Source organism: Passer montanus, unplaced genomic scaffold (genome assembly GCF_014805655.1).
Source record: "Passer montanus isolate IOZ18808 unplaced genomic scaffold, ASM1480565v1 scaffold25, whole genome shotgun sequence".
NCBI lineage: Eukaryota > Metazoa > Chordata > Aves > Passeriformes > Passeridae > Passer > Passer montanus.
Genome location: NW_024367149.1, coordinates 7,050,953 through 7,072,727, shown reverse-complemented (window position 1 = coordinate 7,072,727; position 21,775 = coordinate 7,050,953). Strand labels below are relative to the sequence as shown.

At 43.7% G+C, this 21,775-nt stretch overlaps 3 protein-coding genes across 3 annotated transcripts; 2 read left to right on the top strand and 1 right to left on the bottom strand.

Annotated features, from left to right (window-relative positions):
• Nucleotides 1–1,462: 1,462 nt before the first annotated feature.
• BTF3L4 (basic transcription factor 3 like 4) lies at nucleotides 1,463–10,467 on the bottom strand. Its single transcript, XM_039711374.1, has 6 exons — nucleotides 10,340–10,467; nucleotides 9,223–9,286; nucleotides 8,259–8,372; nucleotides 6,053–6,254; nucleotides 4,786–4,845; nucleotides 1,463–3,925 (listed from the first exon to the last, which is right to left on the bottom strand). Exons 2-6 carry the CDS (start codon nucleotides 9,274–9,276, stop codon nucleotides 3,879–3,881), a joined length of 477 nt encoding a protein of 158 aa, XP_039567308.1. The 5' UTR covers nucleotides 9,277–9,286; nucleotides 10,340–10,467; the 3' UTR covers nucleotides 1,463–3,878.
• A 474-nt stretch (nucleotides 10,468–10,941) lies between these two features.
• On the top strand, nucleotides 10,942–20,718 carry TXNDC12 (thioredoxin domain containing 12). Its single transcript, XM_039711373.1, has 7 exons — nucleotides 10,942–11,182; nucleotides 13,157–13,217; nucleotides 17,992–18,044; nucleotides 18,544–18,617; nucleotides 19,094–19,163; nucleotides 19,253–19,336; nucleotides 19,737–20,718. The coding sequence occupies exons 1-7, from the start codon at nucleotides 11,092–11,094 to the stop codon at nucleotides 19,814–19,816; spliced, it is 513 nt and encodes a 170-aa protein (XP_039567307.1). The 5' UTR covers nucleotides 10,942–11,091; the 3' UTR covers nucleotides 19,817–20,718.
• Nucleotides 13,227–16,396, top strand: KTI12 (KTI12 chromatin associated homolog). The gene has a single exon (XM_039711372.1). It carries the CDS (start codon nucleotides 14,555–14,557, stop codon nucleotides 15,458–15,460), a length of 906 nt encoding a protein of 301 aa, XP_039567306.1. The 5' UTR covers nucleotides 13,227–14,554; the 3' UTR covers nucleotides 15,461–16,396.
• Nucleotides 20,719–21,775: the final 1,057 nt, after the last annotated feature.

The window sequence follows — 21,775 nt, the reverse complement described above, 5'->3', positions numbered from 1 at the left end:
GCAAACTGGTCTTTAAAAGGGAGGGATTAATAAAAATTATTTAATGGGAAAGCAGTTAAAGGCAAATAACCATTCCCTGCACTTGTGCTGCCACTTCTGTGAAGCTGCTATGGCTGCTGTTCTGATGTGCTTCTTCTGCACCACTTCATTTGCTCAAGTACAAAACAGAGATCATTTAATTAGTGAAATCTGGATCCCCAGAATAAAGACAACTCACTTTGTTGAACAAACCAGTACTGCCTTTGAATAATATGAGCAGACTGATCTTCAGTGCTAGTGGAAGAATTCACTCACTCACCTTCAGCTAAGGGGCACTTTGCTCAGCCTCTGCAAATTCCTACTGCCCGGAGCTGCGTGGGTTCTGATTCCAAGGAGCCTCAGGAGGATCCTTCCTAGACCTTCCTCAGTAGAGCCATGATTTATCTCATATATAGTACAGCCTTACTGTGTTTTTATAGCTTCATCAGCTCCTTCCTGCTAACAAGTACACTGGTCAATCAACCTACTGCTCACTCATTAAATCAGCTGTAAGACCTCCAGGGCTCCTTTTGTACACACCAAATCCAAAACATTATTTGTGAAGATCCTGGCAGAAGGGAGCTCATAGCAACTTCTAGTTCCCATGGAAAGTTGACAAATATGAGCAAGTTATCAACATATTTCCACAGCAGTTCTAAATTCATCCTTATCATTCCTGTGCACTCTTCAAGTATTGCTATATAACAAAAGCTAAAAATAAAAAATCCAAGGTCTGTACTGGGTATTAAATGTCCTTTTTATATAACCTCTTCCACCCTACAAACATTCCCAGCTGTAAATTCATTTTGTTCTCCAGGTCTGCATGGGATATCCATGCACCCAGCCCCACTGTTGGCATTGTAACCCCAGCATCCATCACACACAAGCATTTCTCATTCATAGAGAAAATTGTGAAACATTTGCAGGTTTTTACAGACTTCTCTCCTGCCTCAGAGAAGGCAGCCAGACCGAGGTTTCCCAGCCATAAACTAGGGAACTACACAAGTGCACCAGCAGCCAGGGCAGGAAGGTCAGTGTTTGCTGTCTCACACATTTGCCAATTCTTTGATTTTCACTGCTTGAGCTTTGACTCCCTCACATACTCCCAGGAGATGCTTTGATTTCCTTCCTGCTCCATCTCTCTACTTTCCAGTCACTGCTAAGTTATTTAACCTGTCAGTAGTATTACCAGTATCTTTAATACATCAGCAGAGTTAAGTAGTGAGCAAGCACAAGGGCTTCAAAAGTATGGTGGTTACCATGCTTCAAGCCAAGCAAAGAACTTAAGTGTTCATCTTTATGAGGGGAGTTTTTATTTACCAATACTCCCCAAAACTATTTTTAGTAACCTTGCATTTCCATCTGCACGTACAAGCACTGTTTGTGTTATACCATGAATAAATACAAAAGAAAAAGAGCTTTTCCCACAACAGCCTTTATGGGCTACTTTTAATTAAAATCAGTTTAATGATTGATAAGCTCTAGTATTTCCAGCAGCAAATCATAAGTGGTTGACTGTTTCCAGAGACAGTGAAAAAAACCCTGAAAATAATATAACTACATAAGCTAGCACAGTTAGTTGGTTTACTGGTTGTCAACACAGGAAAAAATTGAGGGTTTAACATGTAAATTCAAGAGCAAAAACTAAATCAGTGTTTTGTAGGAATGAGAAAGTTCAGCTATATAAACTGAGGGCATCATTGTTTCCAAGGCTTACTTTTAGTCTCACAAAATTACTTTTGACATACGTCCTACATCAGAATGAACAAGCAGGAATTTTCGGTATCTGATTAGTATTTAGGAAGAGGATGTCCCATATATCAACTCTGTACAGTGGCTGCTTGGAAAGGCTCTTCACTTGTGCCTCTTAAGCAGATGGAGGAGCGCTGCAAATACCTGTGGCCTCGTGTCCTTCCTTTGCTCCCTGGGCTCACAGAGGCAGCAGAAGGCAATTCCATGAGCACACATTTGTGCAGACATCTCCTCCTTATAAACAGAACAAGTCATCTGCAGCTGATCAGCCATACAACAAACAGAAGTTTTTTTAACAGCACAGGGAAAATAGGAGTGAGTGAAGGGAGTGTGAAATCCTAGAGCTCTAACAGGACCCTCCCTAGCCCCATGTCTTCCTTGGTCACTGTCACCAAGAATGCAGTGCTGCCTCAAACAGCTGCTGCATCCACCTGCTTTCCTCAGCCAGTGCTGGTGGGAGGAGCAGACAACACACAGGAGGGAGCATTTCCTCTTTTGTACTGGTATTTTATTTTGTAGTAAGATCCACGTAGTATATAAAATATAACAGGAAAAACTGAATGAAGCCTAGAAAATGAACCGAGGAGTTCAGCTGCCGAACCACTACAGCTCCACTTCTGTGGGTTCATGAAGTCTCCAGAACTCAGGGACTGTTTGCTTGTACTATTACAGTTCTCTAGCATATGAGCCTACACCAAAAGCTGATATGTTCCAATTAAGCCATAGTTAAGTGACAGATGTAGAGGAAAAAAAAACAAAGTGGCTTTTGTAAGCCACAGCTGCCCTTGACAGAGGTTACAATGATGTCTAACTATACTGTAATGCACATTACATCAAGAACCTTGAAAGAGCCTCTGAGAAAACGGCTTCACATTAAGCATTTTAAAGAAAGGTCATAAATACTGCACTGTACCAACAGTACCTCCCAATGTCCTCCTTATGCCTGAGGAGCTTATGTGTTTTTTAAGAAGCTACTACATAGATGACACCAAACCTAGAGGTAGGTTATAGGCCAAGGTAAGTTACAGGCAAAAAAAAAAAAAAAGAAAAAAAAATCCCTTTAGAGCTAGTCACTGCACAGACTGCCCAGCAGGAAGCAAGGCAAAGTGTCAACAACTCTTTCCTCCCACCCTAAACACTGTTCACACAGTGCACTTAGTTCCTAGTGCCCTAAGAATGAGAGTGGATCATCAGCTGCTAGTAAATGCAGTCATGCCAAGAGAACAGCTTGAAGTTATTCAAGCAAAAACCTGTCACTGTGCAAAACTGGTGCACTGGACTGTCACCAACCAGACCTCCAAGCTTAGGAAGTGACCCGACAGTAGAGAACCAAGGTGTTTTTCTTTTGACTGGGAAATACTTTAGTAACCAACAGGAGAACATACTGCTAAGTCTACATGGAAGAGTCAAATATCAGCTTGTATCAAAACTTTAGAGACCAAAAAAACAAAAACAAAAAAAAAATCCCCAAAAAATCCTAAACAACAAAAAATTAAAAAGGTTAAAAAAAGCACACTTTGATGAGACCAAGTTTTTAAAAAGTTACTGTACCAAACCAGCTGCTAAAACAGCTCATCTCCCCTAAATCCTGGGATCAACACAAGGTTGATAACAAATATGTGTACATTGAGAAACACACCTGCAAATACAATAGTTACAGCAAATTAACCCCAAGTTTTAATGGTGTAATGCCTTCAGGTCACAAAACATAGCCAAAATGTTAATCTTAACTCCCTCTGTGCACTATTTGGTGATAATCAAAGTAATGATGCTGAAGATTCATTTTATTTCTACTTCCAAAGGAAAAGAGTAAATGGTTAAATATGTGTTCTCCAATTTGTTCTCCACTATACGTACACCCACACACATACACACACCCCTCAAACTGCACTGACATTTCTTTTTGACCAAAAGAGTAGATCCTGGGAGTAAGTGCAAAATGCAAAATCAACTGACAGAAAATGCTGAACAAACAGCATCATAAAAATACAAAATATTTATATTACTGAACTATTAACAGATGATGTTCTCTGTTTCTTTAAAACTTTGGAACCACATAGCTGATTTCTTAAATCTAGTCCATGCCAGCTTCCAGAACTATTAATGTTTTAGTTAGCTTCATTCTTTGATGCTTCATCAAAATTTTCTACGAGATCTGAAAAAGATGAAGATATTTAATACAGTAATGCCCAGTAAGATTACCTTTGTAAGTTTAATGAAAATGCATACAATTACAGGAAAGGTTAAGTAATACTTAATTACACTTAGAGAAACCATTTCTTTATGGGCAGATTTCAAAGGGCTTTAGAAAATATTGTTTGTTTAAATGTACACAAAGAACAAGAAATACAGAAACACTCCAACAGTGAAAATTCTAACACTAAGTGCTGATTTTCAGAGGTGCTCTACTAGATTTAGTTGAGTTTGGAGCATCAACATTCTTTAAAGAATGCCTGCCATTTTACAGAACTGAATTTTATGCAAGGTCACAAAAAATAACTGAGTGCCAAGGCAGGAGGAATTGAATCTCTGGTCCACACGTATGTTGTTTTAGCTAATACACCATACCAAAGGATACAGTGCAACGTGGTTATTGATAAAATAGTTATTTGCTGACAAATAAAGAACTTATATTTACTCTCAGACACTGACACAAACCTTTTTTCTTCTGTTACAGAAATAAAAATTCCCACTCCCGACCCTGATATGAAAACAACCTGGTAACTATGCCAATTATGTCATTTTGCAGTCCTAAATCCCTGTTTGGATATTTAGATACCCGTTCAATCTCACTGAAACTACTTTAACCTAGTTTCACTCAATAACTAAGGTAGTTGCACAAGGTAATCTTTTTTCCTAAAGCTGGAATCCCAAGTTATATTTTAATGCTGTCCTATACAAGAAGCTTCCCTTAGCAAGTGAGGAAGGAGTATGATCACATCAAAAGTTACACATTTAAGTGACTGAATGAAAATACTTATATCTGAAGTGGACATAAAGTGTGTATGTGCCTACCTGGGACATCATCATCTTCTTCATCAATATCTTCAGATTTTGGTGCTTTACTATCCAACACTATAAAAAGAAATTTGGTGCTGAGTTCTCATAATACAGAATCAGGGACACTCACACAACAAAATAAAAACCATACATGTGAAAAAAGCAAGCACTTCCCCAATCCCCAACAGTGACAAACACACAAATGACCAGGTACTGAGAGTTAACAGCATGACCAAAAGGTTTCCTTGGGGACATTCTGACAGCAAAGCATTAGCAGAGCCATTTTCAGATGCTATGGGGCAAGTTTGAAAAAGATCAAATGATAGAGAAAATCCCCAGCATGACTCAATCTTCTGAGTGAAGTCCCTGATTCAATGCAATAATATGGCACCAACCAGTGACCAACATATCACATGATTCAAATATGCTTATGATGATCCATCTCTCTAAATTTCAGAAGGTGTTTTACAAATTACTAAAGAAGAAAAACCCTTTGCTTTCACTTAAACTCTGAACATGAATTTTGGAGAAATTAAAACTGATTTAAAAGGAATAACTGTTCATTGAAAACATTAGAACAGGTGATGTATATTCCATCCAAACACAGACAACTGCAGCACATCCAACTACAGTCATCTTAATGGCCATAACAGTCTAAACTGGAACTGTACCTAATCTTCATTTTTTAACTGTAAAATTACAGTAATAGTTATACCACATACACCCTTCCACCCATGCTCCCAAGATTTTAAAATTAACAGAAAATAAAGAATTATATGCATAACTGTGATTTGGTGGGTTGTTTTTTTTTTAGTTTTCATTAAAACTTTAATTTTTAACTAGTTTTTTAAAAGTCTTGGTTGGATTCCAAAGTGACTTGTAGAGCAGAAGAACATATTTCTTCTTCTACAACTGCAGTAGAAATATGTTTTGTATGAACAAAGAAAACAAAACAAATTCCCTGACAAAGTTGAGTTTTTCCAAGGAAAAACAAGAACTTGCTTTCCCCTAAGCATTCTGCCATACACAGCTGTACACCTGCTATCATAGCATGCCAGACTTATCTATTTCTTATAAATCACGGCCTGCCTATGTAATCTTGAATCAACAAAGATAAAAGAAGTTATTCCCCACCCTCACCTTCCACAACAGTGACAAATAAATAGAAGCCCACACACACTTCTGACTTTTTAAGTCAGAAGCTGTTGTTAAATTTGGATTAAAACTTTCAGTAGTTCATATGTGCTTTAAGTCAGCTGTGAAAGATTCCAAAAAGACCTACCTTGTCTTGGGAATTGTTCAGCTAACTTCCTGAGACTTGTTAAGCTGTCAGCACCAAGCTGGCTTAAGATGCCTGGAAGCATTTCTGTGATCGGTTTAGCCTCTGCATGACCAGTAATTGCAAAAGTGTTGGCAGAGAGGGAAGCTTGAACCTTGGGGTTGTTGAAGTGAATAACTGTTCCATCATCTTTTATCATGTTCACCTGTTTAAATATATTAATAACATTTACATAAGTGTTGTAGCATCTTGTTACACAAGCATAATAACTAAAATCTAGACTTGAAAAATCAAAATTACAGAACTAGCACTCTTCCTGAAGGATAATAAAACCATGATAAAAGCACCTGGAATTAACACCATCTAAATTCCAACCTTGCCACGTCAGGTTAAGCCATTGCCTTTCACAGGTGCCTGTGTCACCTACCAGGAAAACATTCCTGCTTCTTCCCAGCTGGCAGAGGCACAGGACTCACACTGGCTCAGGGCAGGGATGCACACACAGCACAGTTGGGATTAGGTACCAACTGCACTGGAACAGACTTCCAGTACCTTCCCAATAATTCCACAAGGGCTCTTAAGACTAAGGACACCACACAATGATCCTGCTCTCCTTCCCTGGCCTTCTGAATCACCACAAATTCTATCTTACAACCAGTGTAGTGGCCTGCTTTAGAAAGCTGAAAAGCTTTTGCTTCTAGGCATGGATAAACTATTATGCAAAAAATAATTGTCTGACCACAGGAAGAGAGTTCTACCTATCCAACACAACAGTGGTATTAAACTTACATGAAAAAAATTATTAAGCAATGTTTTTAGGTTACAGGGAGAAAAGAGGTTGAACTAAAGATGAGATCTAAAATGCAAAAACATCTAAGTTCTCAATTCTCAGACAGAGGAGTTCCTCACACAACAGAGTTCCAGATATGTTTTGAACAGGAAATCCAGGTGTGTTGCTTTCCTGCAGAACTAAGCAATGTCCTGTCCTTTGCCCATGGAAATGGTAAAGGCTTCAAGCACAGTTACCCTGTTACTTAAGAGCCTCTTTCAAAATGACACAAATGTGTTACTCATGCTTGACTCAACATTACTCTTCTATGTGCAGAAAGCTTACCAAGGTCAACCTGCGTTCACTTGAATAAAACATTCCACAATTAGGTCTCTTGTTATCAAGGTAGAAACATTTTGCATTATCTTCCTACACTGAGATATTTAAATTCCTTAATAACTGTGTCTGAATAAAGATCCTGTGCTCTGTGCACAAAAAAACCCCCTAAACATTAAGAAGAATCGTGTCTTTCTTTAGTTCATATAGCTCTGCATATTTGTATTAAGCTTAAGAAAACAGACAAACTGAGCTGTTTCTGTAACAGAGGTCTGAAAACTCACAGGCAAACCACACCAATCTGCATTTGCTTTTGGAAGGGAGGAATGCACTTAGTGACTTCTGCATGCACCTTGCAATCCTGCTTCAATTAATTAATCACAGATTAAATACTGCACTTCTTTAACCAAGCAGTACAAGTACTACAGCCCCACTGAGCTCACGATGGAGAAACCTCCTCCTCCCATGTGTGAGGGTCACTCTCTACACTGTTATGGAAAACATGTTTTATTAATACATGTAAATTAGAGGTATTCAAGGAACATCTGAAACCTTCACCTTCCCACTTACATTAACACAGAAGCTGCTTCTGTAGAGTCTCTGCAGTGCTTTAAAAACATTTTCTGTAACTACTGCAAACAATTCCAGCAATTTTTGTGTAGAAGGCCCCAATTTTAATAATACAGACTCAAGTTCTTACTCAAGGTGTGTTTCTAAATTTCCTTCCTTCATAATCTGCAGCACACTTGCTCTAGATGTGCCTGCACAGACCATGTACATTTATTGCTCTTCTCTTCAGAGCAGGTAATCAAGTTCACAAAAGTCAAGAATGAAGAGAAGTTTTGTTCTGCAATGAGTGCAAGACACACACAGCACAGAGCTTACTACCTCCACCACACACAGAACCTTCACCTTTCCTTCTCCAGGCACAAAGACATTTATGCCAATGAGACAATACATCAAAAAACATTACCTCTCAATAACCAGATCTCTATGGTTTTGCTTGGAAGATAAAACTGTTGTCAAAAACAAAAGCAAACCCCACCACCAAAACAATAGAGTGAATTTAATTTCAATCAGGAAACACTTGTTTTTTCACTATACCTCTTCAATGCCAGCAATGTTATTTACAGCCAGTTTTTTGAGGGAACTCTGAAGTTTTTTGTCATCAGCTGTAGCTGTTCTGTGCACCACCTTCTTCTTTCTGCGAGCTGTTCCCTGGGAGGAATCAAGAGACAACAGTCAGCTCTGCTCAAAATCTCACAACAGCAACTGCAAAAGTCAGGGCACAGTCTGAGCCACATCTTTCAAGTTATGAGACATTTCTGCAGACAAAATTGCTTCTCAATTTATTTCCTTTTACCTACAACTTTGGCCCTCATTCCCAATTTTAAGTTTTTTCTTAAGCATAGAAGACCAAAGAAATACCAAACAGCAGCATATTTTCCCTTTCACTAAGCCAGGCTACAAAAATATTACTTAATATTAAGCAATACATAGCAAAGTTTCCTCAAGATACTTTTTCCAAAACAAAGCACAAATACAGTGATTTAAATAGCCCCACTTTGGCAACCAAGTCATTAACGCTTTCAGAGTGTTCCACAGACAGCAATTTTGGAATTCCTGCTCTGCAAACTCCTGTACAATCATCCCTATGACAGGGGATGAGCACCCACACTGAACAAACTACATGCCTTTCTACTGGTCATAATAACTGCCCACTAGCTCAGAGAAAAGAAACAGCTCAATGTACAGCCAGTGCCTGAAGCAGGCACAAAGAAGAAAATCCCCAACAGGGAGACCATAAAGGCAGAACTGGAACACCCAACAGGTGAGATCAGCTGAAGCTTTCACAGGTCACAACAAGTCACTGAATTAAAACAATGCTTGCACACTGGAAACTGCTCATCCAGCCACTGTGAACTGAAAGGAACTTGCATTTCAGGTAGCTGCACTATAGGCCAGATCACACAAAACTTGTATTAGTCAAGCCTGAGCATAACTTTTTTCATCTCTTCCTAAGAACTTCAGCCTATGGTTTCAAAAGCATCTCTGGTGGTTTTCTTACCTTTCCTCCTATTCGGACCTGGGCTTGAAGCTTGGCCAGTTTTTCTTGGTTCATAGTGCTACGTCTAAAGAGCAAAAACAAGTTCAACTTAACACCAAAACACTACCAAGAAAAGTCACAGGCAATTTAAGATTATTCTTACAATCGCAGCGGGTTTTTCAAACTTCTGGAACATCACCCAAAACAGAGTCTACAACTACACAAACCCAGAGCATTAAAGCCACACCACCTAAGCAATCCATAATGGTCCTGCAGTAGGAGGAACCCACATTCAGCTGAAGTGTCTGTGCCACGATGAGGCAACTCCACAGACATTTCATTGTGCAGCAGGTCGAGGTACTAATTTCCTAGGTACTAGTTTTTAGTAAACTAATGCCAGTTTACTGCTGGAAGTATTTAACTGAATTACTGGCTCAAACCAGCACATACAGGACAACTGGGTCTGGGAAAACACCTTATCTTTACGAGGGTCCTGGGACACATTCATACCTAAACTAGCTGGAATAGTATTCATACAATTAATCTATGATAGTTATGACTAATAAGCGATATCCAAACTCTGTGAAGTTCATGTATGGACGTATTTACTACATGGACTTCTGGTAGCTCTTCATCCAATACAGTAACTGGGAACTTTATCCAGTGCTTCTCCCACGGGTCAGGTGGGACCTTTAAAGGCTGAAAGCCCTGAAAACCCATAATGGGTGAAAACACGCCTCAAGCCTCCCAGCAAAAGGAATGCGTTTCTCTGCCCTGCCCCAGCGAGTCCCCAGCGCTGGCGGAATCTCCGCATGTGCTTTGTGCGGGAGCGGAGCGGGCAGGGGCCGGCGCACGGGGGGACCCCGCGGCACAAGGGGCTCGGGGCGGCTCGCTGGGCAGCGCCAGAGCACGGGGAGCGGGAGGGGAGCGCGGCCCATCCCTCAGGAGCCGCGGCCCCCGAGCCGGGGCAGCCCCCGCACAAGGGGATCGCTCGCTCGGCCTCTCCTCGGGGAGCGGCCCAGCACTGCCCGAGGGGACAGGACCGAGCTGCCGCGGCGCCCCGCCCGCCTCAGGCCGGCGGGGAGGCGGCGATAGCGGGACATGGGAAGACGGGACGCGGGCAGAGCGGGCCCCTCACCTGAGCGCGGCGGAGCCCCGCGGCCAACACGCGGCGAGAACAAGATGGCGGCCGAGGAAGGAAAGAGAGGCGCACAGAGAAAGGAAGCGCCGCGCCACGTGACGGCGCCAGCCCGCCCGCAGATGGGCGGGCCCGCCCACCTCATTTACATATAGGCGGGGCGTGTTAGGCCCGCAAAGGCTCCTGGGAGTTGTAGTTTCCAGGGAGCGGCAGCCGCCCGTGCCTCGGGGCAGGGAGCGGTGCCCTGTGACTCAAACTGGGACGCGGCGCTTCCAAACGCGCCGCCACTCGCTCTGTCCCTTTTAGTGAACCCGCCCTCACACGCTGCGCTGGCGGTCGGTTTTGCCTTCCCGCCAGCTTGGCAACTTCGGAGAGCAGAGTGACAAAAGGGTTTATTTGCGATGGAGAAAATAAATCCGGAACCACCCCCCTCCCACCGCTGCCGGCTCCCATCGGGGTAACGCTGGGGTTTGCCCAGGAGAAGTAACCAGGGCTCTGGGGCCCGGTGCGATGACTCCGACCCCGGGGGTCCCGGCTCCCTGTAAGGAGCTGAGCTCATCCCGAGCCCCCGGCACCCCCGGGCCCAGCCGTCAGGGCGGCGCACCGCCCACATCCGCCACACATCACTTCCTGGGCTTTAAAAAACGGGAAAAAAAAAAAGAAAAAGAGGATTAAAAAAAAAAAAAAAAAAAAAAGTGCAGCTAAGCGGGTCCTGTCGTGTCCGGAGGTTCGGGGCCGTACCCGCCGACAGCATGAAGGCTCAGCCCGCGGCAGCCTCCGTCCTCTGCCTGTGCCTGGTGCTGGCGGCCTGCGCCGCCTCCGCCGCGGGAGGGCTCGGAAAGGGTCAGACAAACGCTTTCTTCGGGCTTTCCCCAACTTCTGTCCCCACTCGGGGCGGGTGCGGTCCCCTCAGCCCGCGGGGCCGCCGGGGGGGCAGAGGGCGCAGCTCGGGCTCCGGAGGTGCGGGGGGCTTTGCGGGGTGCCCCCGTTGTGGCTGGGCTCTGCCTGAAGCCCTCCTGAGGGCTCCGCGGAGCCCCGGGGCAGCAGCCCCGCCGTGCCGAGTGGCCCGTGCCTGCCCGCCTCCGCCGGGCTCCTGGCAGGCGATGAATGGCCCTTCCCTCCGCCCTCGGCTTCCCTCGCCCTTCGTGACCGCTCCTCACCTCGAGCCGGCTCGCCCAGGCTCCTTGTCTAATTACCGTGTCTAATAGCCCGGTTCACCCGCGGCCTGGGCTTCACCCGGGTGGTGGCTTTGCCGTAGAGGTAAATCTCCTCCTCAAGGCTGGTTGCAACCAATTTGATCGATGAAGGCAAAGCTGTGGTGTGGATCCCAGCCAGCCATTCACCCTTTAATTCCCCAGATGACTTTCATTCAAAAGATACGCTCTGTAATGTGTTGGGTGATGCTTTTAAAAACACACTGATGCTCACCACAAAGTGGGGTTTGTTTTAAATATAGAAAAGCTGTTGAAAAGTGTTTCCCAGCTAGAACAACAGAAGGGGTTTTTATTTTAACATTTTGGCCTTTGACTGAAATAGCTGAGGTGTCAATATTGTGGGTAAACGTGACTTGTGCTGATCCAGCTGGGTTTTGCTCTGGGATGTTGAGCTCGTACACAGTCCTGTGTCGGGGGCTGCCTCAGCACTTGCTGTGTGGGTGTGAGGGGACAGGGCCCAGGCACCCCCACCCTGCTGTGAGCTCATCTCCTCGATGTGTTGCGTCACTCAGGTCACAGTTGCTCATATCAGCAGAGATCAGGAACACAAACACTGTGCCACTGTCCTCGCCTCCTGGGTGCTGAACGGAGGTGTCCCCAAGACTTGCCTTGTTTTAGGCTTTCTCCAGCTTCTTTGCCATGGTTGGCTGCTGGAGACAATCTCCACTCTCCCGTGTCTGCACTGGGCACTCTGTGGTCCTGATCTCTGTGTAGCTCCCAAAATCTGCTCCCCTCAGCACCTTGGGCGGGTTCTTCACTAATCCGAACCCTTAGGGATGGGAAGGGACAAACCAAGGCTCATGTTTGGCCATCCAGCACAGTAGTTATTAATTACTGGAACCAAGAACTCTGAGGAGGTGTTCCAAGAGAGTTTCTCTTTGTACAGCTCCTGGATCTCCTTGATCTAAGCCCTCCAGGTGGCTTTTGGCCATGTGCTGTGCTGGCTACAAAAAAACCCCAACCCTGGCAGTCACTGCTTTGCAGCTGTTAAACATACACTGACTCACTCTTAAGTCAATTGACATAACAAGACTTGTTATCTGGATGCCAGATAAAATATTTCCTGCATCGTTCACTCACTGTAACACTCAGAAATCTGTATAATGGTGTTCTTTCTTGCTCTTCCATGACATTGTCATCAGCAGGAATACTTAGCATAATAGCTTTAGAGCAACTAATGATCACATGTTGGTCTAGAAATTTTTAAGTTTCTCTTTAGTTTACCTTCGGTGGGATTTAGGAAGCCAAATGCTGACATGTTTAATTTGTCTTTCATCAGTTCACAGACTGAAAAAGAATGGGGAATAATCAGAAGGCACTTCAATTTTAATATCTGTTTGGGGGATTTTAGTATAATTTACATGCATATATAGAAGTATTCATGAGCATGATATGTTTTTGTTAATTAATTTCAATGGGATTCCTCATACGACTGTGTGGGTGGGCTGTAAGTATTTCCAGAAGTCTTTCCAGAAGTGGAGCTATAGTTGTCTTTAAAAAAGAATATAAAATGAGTTGAAAATACTCTCGAGGGTTGGGCTGTTTTCCTCTGCTAGCTGACATGTTAAATAATGCAGCATTTATAAACCCTTCTCTCTGACAGGTTTTGGAGATCATATTCATTGGAGAACACTGGAAGATGGGAAGAAAGAGGCAGCAGCCAGGTATGTTCATTAGTTTTAAATACAGAAATGTGTCTTCAGAAGCATTCACAATGGTCCTATTTCAGCCCTAAATTTAACCACAGAAAAGAGTCTCTATTAACAAAAATGAGTGTGGTTTAGGAGACTTCAGATCCCTACAGGTTATTGGAGAGAAGATACAGAATTTTGTTAACTTTGCTAAGGCACCACCTAGGTTTAATCACTGCAGTCTAATTAAATGATTGAAGTTCTAGCATGTCCTTGAAACAAGAAAATAATTATTTATCACAGTAAAGAAAGATATGGTTCTCAAATACACAAATGCAAGTGTAAGTGGTGCTCAATGCCCTTAAACTCAGCAGTGCTAAGAGCTTCCTAAAATTCCTTGTGTCTGTATAGATGAGGCCTCAGCATGAGTTATTTTGTTTCCATCTGCAGCAAAAATCTGAAAGTTTCAAACTGTAGTGAACTGACAGAACCTGGTTTGGGCTAAGCTTAAATTCTAAAAAGAACAATGTCTCTGTGAAAAATGACATCTTGACTTTTTTTTTCCTCATAGTTTCTTCTGCTTCTTGTTAAAATCCAAGAAGGAGAATATCAGGCTTAAAAATTCTTTTGCATTTAACTTTATAACCTAGATCTGACAATGCTGACATGAGCAGAAATTACTCACGCCTTCCAGGTTTGCTGTTTAATTTAGCTCTGCTCTCAAACTGATCCATCTGGCAAGTTCCACACTCCAGTGCAGACATTGAATTAACCCAGATGGTACACTTCAGAAGTCTTACAAGTTTTTATAACTTGATACTTTGGCATTTTTTGGGGTGGGGGGAAGTAGATTATTTCAGTTTTTACTGTTATAATTGTAGCAGCAGCAGAGGAAGCTTTAAAGTGAGACAGAAGAGGGTGGGAAGGATGGCAAGATCTGAGCTCTCAGGTTTAGGCAGGATTAGTGTTCCTGCTCCAAAAGACCCTGCAGCAAGGGATGGGATGGGTGTGAACCACACTCTCCTTTCACTGCTGATGCACAGATCTGCTCGCTGATTTGAGCACGGCAGCACTTTGAGTGTTATTGAATTGAAAGACTGGGAGAAACTACTAGTAGGAAAAAAAAAAAAACCAACCTAAAAAGTACTTTTTTTTTTTTACTAAGTCTGACCATAAATCAGGAGATGAAAAATTACACAAAATTATCTGCGATGCATCAAGTGAGATGCACCAGAGCCGATGGTCTAGGAAGTGTCAAACCTTCGATTTCAATTCTGTAAACTGCACAATGTCATGAGATGCTGGGGACCTCTCGGTTTTAAATTCCCTGAGGGCGAGGGCGCGGTCCCTTCGTTCCAACAGCCGCTGCGATGGCGTTTTTAAGCGGGACGCGGCGCAGGGCGGTGTGGCGGTGTCACAGCCCTGCTGGGCGCGGTGACTCTCTGCGGCCGCGGGGCGGAGGAGCGCCCGGGGCTGAGCGGGGCGGGCTGTGGGTGCGTGTGCCCGGCGGAAGCAGTCGCTGCACGTCCGGGTCGGGTGTCGCTGGCGGGGCCATGCCGCTGGTGGTGCTGTGCGGGCGGCCCGGCAGCGGCAAGAGCCGGCGGGCGGCCGAGCTGCGGGAGGCGCTGGGCGGCGCGGAGCGGGCGGCGCACGTCGTGGCCGAGGCGGAGGGCGGCCGGGCGGCGCTGCGGGCCGAGGTGGAGCGGCGGCTGAGCCGGCGGGACGTGGTGATCGTGGACGCGGGCAACGAGCTGCGGAGCATCCGCTACGAGCTGTACTGCGCGGCGCGGCAGGCGGGCACGGCGCGCTGCCTCCTGCACTGCGCCGGCGGCGCGGGCGGCCCCGACGAGCCGCCCTTCGAGGAGCCCGACCCGAGCTGCCGCTGGGACCGGCCGCTGTTCACGGTGCGCGGCGAGGAGCCGCTGCCGCTGGGCGCCATCCGCGCCGCGCTGTTCGAGAGCGCGCCGCCGCCGCCGCACCGCGCCACCCGCGCGCAGCCGCTGCAGTCCTGCGGCTTCCTGCACCAGCTGGACCGCGTCACGCAGGACGTGCTGGCCGCCGTGCTGGCCGCGCAGAGGAGCGGGGCGCAGCCCGGGGAGACCGTCCGCGTCCCCGGCGTGGCCGAGGGGCTGGTGCTGAGCCGGCCCGTCAGCGTGGCCGAGCTGAGCCGGCTGCGGAGGCAGTTCATCAGCTACACCAAGATGCAGCCCAGCGATGAAAACCTGCCGCAGCTGGCCAGCATGTTCCTGCAATACCTGAGCCGCAGCATCCAGTGAAGTGTCGCCTGTGCCACCCAGCAGTGGCGGTGGCCCGGCCCGAAGTACTCGCAGCGGGAGGAATGTGCCTTGGGGCACAGAGCCCGCAGAGCCTGGGTCCCACCTGTCGGGGATGGATCACTGGGCAGCAGCAGCTCTGAGAGGGTGGGCACCGTGTCCCTGCAGCAGCCGAGCCAGCTGCATTGCTGGGGGTCTCCAGGGATGCAGTTCCTCACCCCTGCCTTCTCCCCGCTGGCATCTTGCAGAAAGGAGAGCTGCTGGTGTATCCCCAAGCAAGTGAAGTCTCCCGTGGAGATGCAAACCCTAGTAATCAAATAGTGTGATGTGAAAGTGCAAAAGGTGATGACTATAGGGAAGACTTTTCCCTCCACATTGGCATGTGTGTGCCTGGAATAAGAAGATTGTTTTTCCAGAGCTACCACCAGATAATGTCAAACTGCAGAAGAGACTTCGGGCCCAGAACTAGAACAGGCTGTATTTTTAGGATGTGACTGTTTCAAAAAAATCTGACTGACCTGAGAGAGATTTTCACTCTGCACTGCAAAAAGGTGCTGGCTTAACAGACTCAGACTTCTCTGTTTCAGATCTAATAATAAAATGTGTGCCTTAAATGGAGTAAAGTCTTAATTTACCTTCAGGACTATTTTACTGAAAAAAAACTTGGCCATGTCTTTTTTCTTCAAGGTCATTATACACCCTTAAAACCATCATTTTACACCCTTAAAAACACAAATTGCTTAAGAATGAGTGCTGTTATAGGAAAAATGAGCTAAAATGACAGTAATAAATGTATTTATTTCTGTTCTGTGTGAAACTCATACGTCTGTACTGGCTGTGAAACTGGCTAAGTTTCCAATAATTTTGGGTACAGCTTACATAAACTTCTCACTTTCTGGTGGATGCTTCATTCTAATAAATGGTGGCTTTTTGTTTTAATTTTATGTGTAGTGCTCACTGGGATGAAATGGTGGAGCAGGAAGGGTTACTTCAGTTACAGTGTCTGCCTGGCACACCAGCTGCTAAGGGGCTTTATGCACTGCAGAACTTAGAAATTACTATAAAAAATGTTTTTATATAAATAAGTTTATTTTACCAGTCAAAGTAAAGAGAACAAAACTGAGAAAACACATCAATTATCTGAAACCTCTGTGAGTTCTCACTGATTAATAAAAGTTGATATTTCAAGGAGGTGAGCACTTTCATTTAAAATCTGCTTTTAAAATTTCTGTTTAAAAAGTGTGTGGCACTACCAGCGGACCATTGAACTCTTTCAATATGAATCACTGATTCTTGATGATGAGAACAATCTTAAATCCACTCTTAAATCAGCCTCTCCTCAAGAAATAAGCAACATAATTTTGGACTCTCTATAGAAACAATGAAAAGAAGTCAGGGAGAGGGCACTGGCGGTGCGAGCTTTGCTACGGAAATGTGTATTCTTCCTCCTTACTGCACGCAGATATAAAGTTGATGACATATCAGTTAATTATAGATGGCAAATTTGTGTTTGAACAATTCTAAATGTTAATGGCTTCATTTCCTCCCTTTCCTTGTTCTAAAGTTCATTACTGAACACTGCTAAGTAGAGATTTCCTTTCATGTCTGTTTACATCCAAAGAAAAACTCATACATAGTTCTGCTAGTAATTAATGTTGTTGTGTGCAAAGGTGTTAATAATTCATGTGTATGAAAATTTGACTTTATCCCCTAATATGGTGCAGAGTTTACAGTCAGAGAAAGCTTACAGTTTGCTTTGCTTGGCATATCCTGAAAGAAGTATCCATATAGGATGTTCTCTCCAGATTCCTTCCTCTCCCTCACCTAATTTTAGGCTGTTCTTACTGTTCTGGAAGCCATATCATTATTGTATGGAAACAATCTCTGGGTAGTGTAGCTCGTAGATGTAAAATTAATTACTTGGAAAGTGTGAAAGCAAAAATAACTTCAGTCCTTTTGCATTGCACTTTATTTAGGCTGCAGTTCCTCACAGACCCCCTCTCCTTCTTATCCCTGGTACTGGATGTATCCATCACAATGGATGTGTGGATACAAATGTGTAGGAAACCGTGCAGGCAGCCAAAGGGTTGCTGGGTTATTTGGTTTGCTGGCTGCTCAGTGGAGGCCCTTAGTCACAGGAGGTGACTGAGACGTGGGCTGTAATGGGGACAGATTGTCATCCACTGGATTGCCTTAAGCAGCCACGAAAATCCATCCTGAGATCTCTCAAGCAGCTGCTGTCATTAACCATTTCCAGTAATCCAGGAAAAATAAGCATGACCAGTTGTGTATCTGAGAAATCTAAACTAAGAAGAGAAAGTCTCCTCCTCTACACAAGCAGTAATTGGCTGGCAGCTATAATGAATTTTTTTTTTAAGATTGGGAAAACTTTTTGCAAGACAATCTTAAAACACCCCATAATCTCTTTACATCTGACTTATTTCCCATTACATTTAGCCTTTGAGGAAGCCTTTACTGTTAAACTGTACATGTAATAGAATTTCTTTGACAATTTTCGTTCTTCTTTTTGTTAGTGGTTTGCCTCTTATGGTTATCATCCACAAGTCCTGGTGTGGAGCTTGCAAAGGTAAGTGCATTGAATACTAGAGCTTGCTGAAATTTCTAATGAACCTTTGTGCAGACATCATGTAGCCATGAGAAATGTGAATTTTGCATCCAAAATGTAACTATTGGTTTTTGCATTTCATTGAGAGTGGCATAATATGGTGGTGTCATGGCAAACAAACAAGCTGGGTGTATGGCTAAGCCCTAAAGGATGAGGTAGTTGAGTGGGAGTGGTGGTTTGCAGCAGGATTTCTGTTTCTGATGCACTGGATCTAATACAACCACCTATGGTTGTTGGGCAGGCTTCAGCCCATGGCTGCCAGGCAAAAATTGCTGCAGTTACCTCCTGTTCTGAGCCTGGCTGGAAGTGCTGGATATATACATTCCATTTACTCACTGTTTATTGAAAAGTGCCACCTCTCCAGAGGGAGGGGTGAAGTGGAGATTTTGATATTGCCCTGAAAATCTGAAGTATTTTCCACTGCTTTTACATACCTCTTATTTTTATTTTTTTTCTTTAGCTTTGAAGCCAAAGTTTGCTGAATCCAAGGAAATCTCTGAACTTGCCCATAATTTTGTTATGGTCAACCTTGAGGTAGGTTGCCTTCTGATCTCTATCCATGTTCTGCCTAGTAATGAAGCATTTGGAATCTGACTCAACTGGTTATGTCCTGTTTTGTGTACATCCTTAATCCTGCACTCCAAAACAGGCATTCAGGATTGATGGATAGAGCTCATTGTTCTAAAAAGACTTTTTTCAGTCTGGTTATTTTAGTTGTGTTTATAAACCTGGCTCTCTGCCATTGTCTCTTTAACAGTTTGTACCTTGTGTGATTCAGTTTCCACAAGAAAGGAATTGATGTTCATTCTCTCAGTACATATAAAATATTCCTGTACCAGAGTGGGGTGGGTAATGCAAATTGACAGACCAGAAAAAAAATTGTTTTCACAAATTATACTTATGTAGGTAAAAATAACTTTCTGAAGGCAGTAACTTGTTTCTGTGAAAGGCACCATGTTTTGTTAGATGTCTTGCTAATATCTTTCCTCTCTCCTGCCTTGCTGTGGAAGGATGATGAAGAGCCAAAGGATGAAGCCTTTAGTCCTGATGGAGGTTATATTCCCAGAATTCTTTTCATGGGTAAGGCTTCCACAGCTGTTGTGTCCATTCACAGCACTGGGTTCGTACTGTTTCCATCTAAATTTCCTGATGGATTTCTTATTTCATAGACCCCAGTGGAAAAGTCCATCCAGAAATCATAAATGAGAGAGGAAACCCCAGCTACAAGTATTTCTATACCAACGCTGATCAAGGTATGTGCTGAGTCGTTTGAAGTGCATTTTTAGTGAGATGAACCTTTGGCAGTGGAGAGAAATTATATTACTTTAAAGTGTAAGTGGGAGTGGTTAAATACAGTGTGGGTGATTCTCTGGTGCCTCAGTAACCATATTCAGAATCATGATTCACCTTAATACCTACTAAAAGTCTCTAGGACCTAATTTTGTCTCCAGTTCTGGCATGGGAAATCATGGAATTTGCATGATCCAGCCACACATAGTTGGGATAAGGGTGCAGGACTGTTTTTTTCCTTACAGATTAATCTGTAGATCTACATTTTGTAACTGTGTTGTTTTAAATCACTTTCATTACCTGTTCACCTTGATGTTTTCACCCTGAGATTAATGGTTGGTATCTCTCTGTTTAATCTTTCAGTTGTCCAAGGGATGAAGGAGGCCCAGGAGAAGCTGACAGGTGATGCTTTCAAACAAAAGCACCTGGGAGATGAACTATAATGAATACACTGAAAGATACCTTTCCAGCATTTCAAAACTGAGAGGAAATTATTAAACAGACCAAGAATGTAGATGCACTGAAGGGACATAATTCCCCTGTCAGCAATGTTAGGTTAAAAACCCTGTTTGGAGTTCACACACACACACAATAGTTACAGTGTTTTCTCAGCCTGGCAGTTTGAACTGTGGTGGTTCTTTGCAACTGGGTAATGTGCAAACACATCTCTGTGTGTGTTTGAGCAACCACTAATATTTGGTGTTAAAAGGGAGGTGTGTAGGAAACACTATTTGAGGACAATGTGATGGGAAAAACTAGAAGTAGCCATCATTTTGACACTAATCAGGGTTGAATCTCTCTTTTCTCACTGGTATTATGTGATCCCATAGTTTTTACTGGGCATTCCCATCACTGGGGCATGTTCCTGGGCCAGTTGTTTTCTAGATATCCAAAACCATGAATTCTGCCACTACAACAAGTAGAATACATTTCATGAATGTCCAGATAGCATGTGAATTATCAGCTCTGCAAATGTATTTTTGTGTAAAACTGTGTGATTCATCTTTATTTGCCTTTGGGCAGAAATTTAACTTTTTCCTTATGCACTCACCTTTTGATTGTTCCATCAAGTGAGGGTGGGTTATGTTGAAGCTTTACGGGGTTTCCCCTTTTATTCTTTGAATGTTTTTGGCGAATGCCTTGCCATCACATTGTACTGTATTTTTGTACCAGGGTGAAAAAAATAAACCTTTTTAAACATAAGCATGCAGAGAGTGTTGTGTGGTTTACATTCTTAAGCATGGGGGGATATGTTTTTGTTTGTGTTGCAGTGATTATTAATATTGGCTGTCACAGCTGAAGATTTCTCCTTTTTTATAATTAAAATACATAATTTGTTTTTCCATACAATTACAATTCAGCCATCCTTACACTACCCCCACTGTTGAAGGCAATGTGTTTATTTACTGGAACTGAAGAGAATAATAGAGGGGTGTAAAATCACTCCTCTTGACTTGCTGGGGACACTTTTTCTAATGCAGCCCAGCATGCTGTGAGCTTCTTTGTCCCATGAGTGCATTGCTGGCCCATGATCAGCTTGTTCTCCACCTGGATTCCTGTATTCTCTTTTGCAGCAAAACAGATTTCCAGACTTTCTTGTTCCCAGTTGAAGGGCTTTGCATTTCCCTTTCTTGAGCCTCCTGACCACCCTCTCTGCCCATTTCTCCAGCCTCTTGAGGTCCTCAGTGGCAGCACAGCCACTGTTACCTGGATATCAGCTCCTCTCCCCAGCTTTATATCATCTGCCAGTTTGCACAGTTAGGTGTTAAAAAGTACCAACTGAGGGTACTCCACTAATGATGAGCCCCCTTCAGGCCTGCTGTTCTGCCAGTTTTCCATCCATTTCACTGCCCACTTATTTAGGTTGTACTTCATCAGTTTGTCTATGGGGATGCTTTGGGAGACAGTGTTGAAAGCCATAGGAAAGCCAAAATAAACACCACCTACTGCTCTCCCCTCAGCCACCAAATTAGTCATCTCAAGTGAAAATTCCTGTCCAAAAGATACTTGCCATAACTTCCCATAACAAACAAGGAGATCATTTTCTACAGATACTTACTGAGGAGCCATCTGAGGACATTAGGTGGGGAAAATTGTCTATACAATACACCTAATTGTCTACTGAACCAATTTTTACTGTTCCGCAGCATTAGGAATTCTACTTTCCAGACCAGTCTGTCTTAAGAAATTTTAGGCACCAAAACTCAACTGGGTACTAAAAGAAAAGGACTAAGTGGAATTAATGGGATTATTGCACATTGCAATTACCCTGCTCAGCTGCTAATAGTTACTCTGCAGGCTTTATCCTCTGCTTCTCTTGCAAATTAACAATGGAATTGAACTCAGCAGCTACTCTCAAGTCATATCAACCTCAAAGCAAATCTACATAAGCCTTAAAAAAG